At 42.1% G+C, this 6,000-nt stretch overlaps 1 protein-coding gene across 1 annotated transcript in view; it reads left to right on the top strand.

The window, feature by feature from the left end:
• Positions 1–4,692, top strand: part of prkar2ab (protein kinase, cAMP-dependent, regulatory, type II, alpha, B) — a 6,507-nt gene extending 1,815 nt beyond the window's left edge. The window contains exons 3-10 of the mRNA XM_034314235.2: positions 1,538–1,677; positions 2,150–2,256; positions 2,354–2,507; positions 2,639–2,740; positions 3,448–3,522; positions 3,609–3,674; positions 3,925–4,087; positions 4,336–4,692. Coding sequence (XP_034170126.2) covers positions 1,538–1,677; positions 2,150–2,256; positions 2,354–2,507; positions 2,639–2,740; positions 3,448–3,522; positions 3,609–3,674; positions 3,925–4,087; positions 4,336–4,460 — 932 coding nt within the window. The 3' untranslated portion in view covers positions 4,461–4,692. The remainder of the gene's footprint in view (positions 1–1,537; positions 1,678–2,149; positions 2,257–2,353; positions 2,508–2,638; positions 2,741–3,447; positions 3,523–3,608; positions 3,675–3,924; positions 4,088–4,335) is intronic.
• The last annotated feature ends 1,308 nt before the right edge of the window (positions 4,693–6,000 follow it).

Raw genomic sequence — 6,000 nt, 5'->3', positions numbered from 1 at the left:
TGTGTTACAGTGATAATGTTCCCCCAGGACATGTGTTAAACTGCAGTGTGTTACAGTGATAATGTTCCCCCAGGGCATGTGTTACACTGCATTGTGTTACAGTGATAATGTTCCCCCAGGACATGTGTTACACTGCAGTGTGTTACAGTGATAATGTTCCCCCAGGACATGTGTTACACTGCAGTGTGTTACAGTGATAATGTTCCCCCAGGGCATGTGTTACACTGCAATGTGTGTTACAGTGATAATGTTCCCCCAGGACATGTGTTACCCTGCAGTGTGTGTTACAGTGATAATGTTCCCCCAGGGCATGTGTTACACTGCATTGTGTTACAGTGATAATGTTCCCCCAGGACATGTGTTACACTGCAGTGTGTTACAGTGATAATGTTCCCCCAGGACATGTGTTACACTGCAGTGTGTTACAGTGATAATGTTCCCCCAGGACATGTGTTACACTGCATTGTGTTACAGTGATAATGTTCCCCCAGGACATGTGTTACACTGCAGTGTGTGTTACAGTGATAATGTTCCCCCAGGACATGTGTTACACTGCAGTGTGTGTTACAGTGTTAATGTTCCCCCCAGGAGATGTGTTACACTGCAGTGTGTTACAGTGATAATGTTCCCCCTGTATGTATGTGTTACACTGATACAGGGCATGTAGCAGTGATAATGTTCCCCTCAGAATGTGTGTTACAGCGATAACACTCATTACAGTGTTCATGTCACTGCAGTGTGTTTTACAATGTTTATGTCGCTGCAGTGTGTGTTAGTGTTCATGTCACTGCAGTGTGTTTTACAGTGTTTATGTCCCTGCAGTGTGTGTTAGTGTTCACTGCAGTGTGTGTTAGTGTTTATGTCGCTGCAGTGTGTGTTAGTGTTCATGTCGCTGCAGTGTGTGTTAGTGTTCATGTCACTGCAGTGTGTTACAGTGTTTATGTCCCTGCAGTGTGTGTTAGTGTTCACTGCAGTGTGTGTTAGTGTTTATGTCGCTGCAGTGTTTTACAGTGTTTATGTCACTGCAGTGTGTGTTAGTGTTCATGTCACTGGAGTGTGTTACAGTGTTCATGTCACTGCAGTGTGTGTTAGTGTTCATGTCGCTGCAGTGTGTTACAGTGTGTATGTCGCTGCAGTGTGTGTTAGTGTTCACTGCAGTGTGTGTTAGTGTTTATGTCACTGCAGTGTGTTACAGTGTGTATGTCGCTGCAGTGTGTTTTAGTGTTCATGTCACTGCAGTGTGTGTTAGTGTTCATGTCGCTGCAGTGTGTGTTAGTGTTCATGTCACTGCAGTGTGTTACAGTGTTCATGTCGCTGCAGTGTGTGTTAGTGTTCACTGCAGTGTGTGTTAGTGTTCATGTCGCTGCAGTGTTTTACAATGTTTATGTCGCTGCAGTGTGTGTTAGTGTGTATGTCACTGCAGTGTGTGTTGGTGTTCATGTCGCTGCAGTGTGTGTTACAGTGTTTATGTCACAGCAGTGTGTGTGTGTGTATGTGTGTGTTACATTGTGTGTTACATTGATTATGGTCCCCACAGTGTGTGCTGAGCCTTACAACCCAGATGAGGATGATGATGACGACTCTGATCTGAAGATCGTTCACCCTAAAACTGATCAGCAGCGCTGCAGACTGCAGGAAGCCTGCAAGGACATACTGCTGTTCAAAACTCTGGAAGAGGTAACACACTTTGTCTATTTTGTCTATTAAAGAGACACAAAAGATTGTTTCTGCTGTTACAATTCCATGCAACACTCTTTTCAGAATCCTACATGTTTCTCCATCACTCCTGCTGTTTTGTTTTTAATTTGTAACTGCAGTACAGGTTTCACATCATCCTGTGCGTGGCATTGTAGACCTGCTCTGCAGAAGCGTTCTCATGTCCAGATTTTCTAACCCAGCCCCAATTCACCTGTCGGCCATCTTTGGGCGCAGAGGTGCTGAACTGATCGCTTGTCGTATTAACCAAATCATCTGAGACCACATGTCTAGGGAGTTCTTCTGCAGTGCGTGGTTTTTTATCGTGATGAATATCATACGGAGTAGAGCGGCGTTAAGAGAGAACTGGCGCCCTCTTTTGGACCCAATCAGTCCGTTCACATCACAATCCGTTTCTATAGTAACTCCACCCTCTTTTCTCTCTCTGTCTCAGGAACAGTTCTCTGAGGTGTTGGACGCCATGTTTGAGGTGCTGGTGAAGCCAAACGAGCACATCATAGACCAGGGAGACGACGGAGACAATTTCTACGTCATCGAGAGGTCTAGTATTTGATAACTGATGAAAAATTAAGACTGATTTGCAGTTCACGCCGATTTTCAGACTCGACTGTGTGCTGTATCTCTCCCTCTCTCTCAGAGGAGTGTATGATATCCATGTGGAGAAAGACGGTGTGAGTCGCTGTGTGGGGAAATACGATAATAAAGGCAGTTTTGGTGAGTTGGCGCTCATGTACAACACTCCACGCGCTGCGACCATCATCGCCGTCCAGCCGGGGGCGCTGTGGGCTCTGGTGAGGTCAAAAACTAACTTTCACTAAAAATATAGAAATATCAGTGAGCAAAACATATTTATTTTAGTGAGTAAAGTGTAAATAAATAAATGAAATTATTCTATAATATTCTATAAACTCCTTGTGTGTAGGACAGGGAGACGTTTCACAGACTGATTGTGAAAAATAACGCCAAGAAGAGGAGAACGTACGAGGCCTTCATCGAGTGTGTGCCTCTACTGAAATCTCTCGAGGTTGGTGTGTGTTTTTGATTTGTTCTCTCTCACTGAATGTTTGTTTTTATTCCCAAACACTCACCGCTAGTCACGGCATTATCACTGTATATTAGTAATAATTACAATAACTAAAATATAAAATAAAAACTTAGCTTAGTGATTTACCAAAGCATAAGGACAAATCACCAAATTAATATAAGGTTAACAAGTTTTAATTGTGACACTGGAGAGAATTTTGTAGACAGGATGAAAGACTTATGATGTCTGTTTTACTTTTTTTCCTAGAAAACATTTCATCTTAATTCATTATTTATATAAAATTATTTATATAAAAATAAGTTCCTCGGAGTGTACCGTACGTGTTTGTCCTCTTATTTCAAAGTCATCTTAAACTTTACAAAGCAAGATCTCACTGAAAAATCTGAGAGTATTATTACATCATCAAAAAAGGAGCCAATCAGCTTCCACTATGCAAATGCAGCACATCAACCACCAGTTTGTCAGGAAAGGGGGCGGGGCATGTAGGGTTGACGTTTTAATATATATTTGCATATTTATAATATGGAAATATGGGTTTTCTGACGAGGGGAAAATGTACTGTAGGTGCTACTGTCTATTTTTCTGTAGATGCTCCATGTCAGAACGTATTGCAAATAGGACGTTTTGAGTGACTTTATTATAAAATCACACAGAAATCATTTTTCTTTCCTCATGTGAATCCACAGTTATCAGAGCGGATGAAGATGGTCGACGTTTTAGGAGCAAAAACCTTCAAAGATGGAGAACAGATCATTAAACAGGTCAAAATGTGATGTATCTGTTTTTCAGTCTTTATTCCCGAATGAAAATGAAAATGTTGAACAGGAAGTGTGTGCTCTTTAAACAGGGCGACGCGGCTGATTGTTTCTACATCGTGGAGTCTGGAGTTGTGAAGATCATGATCAAGAGAAAAGTAAATCACAACATGTGAATTAATGCTTAAAAAGAAAACACAATATATCATATCACACTCTTATCCACAACGGTTACCCATGCTTAAAAACATTGTATATAATATTATATTAAAAACTAAAATTATTTTATCAAGGCTACATTGCGACGTCATCACGCTGTTAAACTCGAGTGTCAATAATGTAGACCTTTATTTTTTTATTTCAACTTACTTGCTGTGGAACGTAGCTTTGGTCTCTTTTTGTCCGCAGGCTAAAGCAGGTCGTCCGAGGAGCGGGGATGAGGATGAGGAGGTGGAGGTGGAGGTGGAGGTCTCCCGCTGTGTTCGGGGTCAGTACTTTGGAGAACTGGCGCTCGTCACGAACAAACCTCGAGCTGCGTCCGTTTACGCTGTGGGAGAAACTAAATGTTTAGGTAAAACACATAGCCAGTACTGGCTGTGTTCCAATACTGTATTCCTTCTTTCCTGAGTCCCCTTGTCTTCATCATTGTGAGGAAACTTGGATGCGAGTTCGTTGTTGGCTTCAGGAGCACAGCTTAACCAGAAACCATTGCTATCTGACATTCTGTAAAAAACAAAAAATCCAGCTAGGAAAAAAGGTGCAATAAAATATCTCATAAGTTCACATTGTTTTTTTTTTCTTTCTCCGCCTCTCTTTCAGTGATCGACGTCCAGGCGTTCGAGCGTCTGCTGGGTCCCTGCAAAGAGATCATGAAGAGGAACATTGCTTTGTACCATGAGCAGTTGGTCGCGCTGTTCGGCTCCAGCGAGGATCTGAAACGCTGAGTAACTTCATCCACGTTCCGCTGTTTATCATCCACAGTTCTTGCCCTTTGCTGAATCCACTTGGCCGCATTAAAGGGCCTTTCTTTTCCTCAAGGTAAACTTTAGGAGTACAAATTACCCAGAATACATTGAGTTACAATGATGAAGCTAATATGCTGCGCTTATAGCCGTGAAAGTGTGTTTTACTCCAAATGTAAACGAGCAATTAAATACTCAGTATTTCAGAACTATAGCATCGGATTGTCTGTGTTCATTTATCCTTATTTCATTTCTTATATCCAACTCCTAATGCTCCTGTTGCGTAACACGTGGACGAGTTCATCAAGTTCCTCCATATCCCTCAGAGAATCACCAACAAACCTGTTGGATCACTGAGTCATATCTGTAGGTGTGATTGTGAAATTACTAGAACGTTCTGTCCGATTCACACTGGATCACTCGGCTTTTACAGGAAACCAAAAGAACAAACTAATGTGTTAGCGTTTGATGGGTTGGTGTGTGTCCTTCAGCACCAGTGTCGGGTTGGTCCACAATTCCTGAGCATCCTCCAAACTAGTGTAGGTTTTGATTTTTTAAAAATATGACAATCTTGGTGAGCCATCTCCAGGCTTGAGTAAGGCTCTATATGCATTTATAACCATCATTAGTTTGTTTGATAGCTCATCATTTTATCATGCTGATAAAAAAAAATCATCTTCATGCTACTAAAAAATAAATAAATAAAAAAGTCCAGGGTCTAAAAATAGAGCAAAGGTAAAAGCTTATTGGAAAGAGGAGTTCATGTGGGTAGAAGAATAGCAAAGAAAATTAGATTTTTTTCCTTTCTCTCTCTGAGACACTGGTGTGTTTCTTAGCACTGATCATTTTCTCTTAATATTACATTGACGTACGGTCAAATCTGATCACAAAACAGTCAGAAGCAAAATCTACTGACAATTTCCTTATCCATCAAGTTTATCTTTGGCATAACTGGAAGATCTAACACTCTGAACTTCACTGAATTTTTTGCTTTGTGTTTCATTTTAGAAGACAAACCCCAAACCAAAGAACCTGTTATATGTAGGATTTGGTGGCTCAGTGGTGACTGTCTTGCCTCCCATGTGTGAGGTTCCTGGTTTGAGTCTGTGCTTGGATTGTGATTGTGAATGTGGAGGAAGAAGCAGAGAGAAAGAGGGACACACACACACACACACACACACACACACACAGAGGGTTGAGGGAAGTGTTGTTGAAGTTCAAACCACCAACCAAAAAGTTGGGGTGGTAGGTAGGTGTTAACTATCCCATACAGGTTTATGTTACTACACTCACTTCAAGCTCCATAACCCCCTTTTGCTTTCATACCCCAACATGGGGGGGGCAGCTGCCCACTTGTTGCCCCCCCACCTCACCTCACCTCACCTCACCATCAGCCCATCCCACTTCCCCACACACCACCTGTGACTCAGGCCTTCAGCACTGATATCCTAGAGCTCTGCCTGGGCTTCGACCCAAGGACCTCAACACCAAGAGGCATGGCTCAACCAACTGAACCACAGAG

This window comes from Pangasianodon hypophthalmus, chromosome 20, assembly GCF_027358585.1.
Source record: "Pangasianodon hypophthalmus isolate fPanHyp1 chromosome 20, fPanHyp1.pri, whole genome shotgun sequence".
Taxonomy (NCBI): Eukaryota; Metazoa; Chordata; class Actinopteri; order Siluriformes; family Pangasiidae; genus Pangasianodon; species Pangasianodon hypophthalmus.
This window is presented reverse-complemented; position numbering and strand designations above follow the sequence as displayed.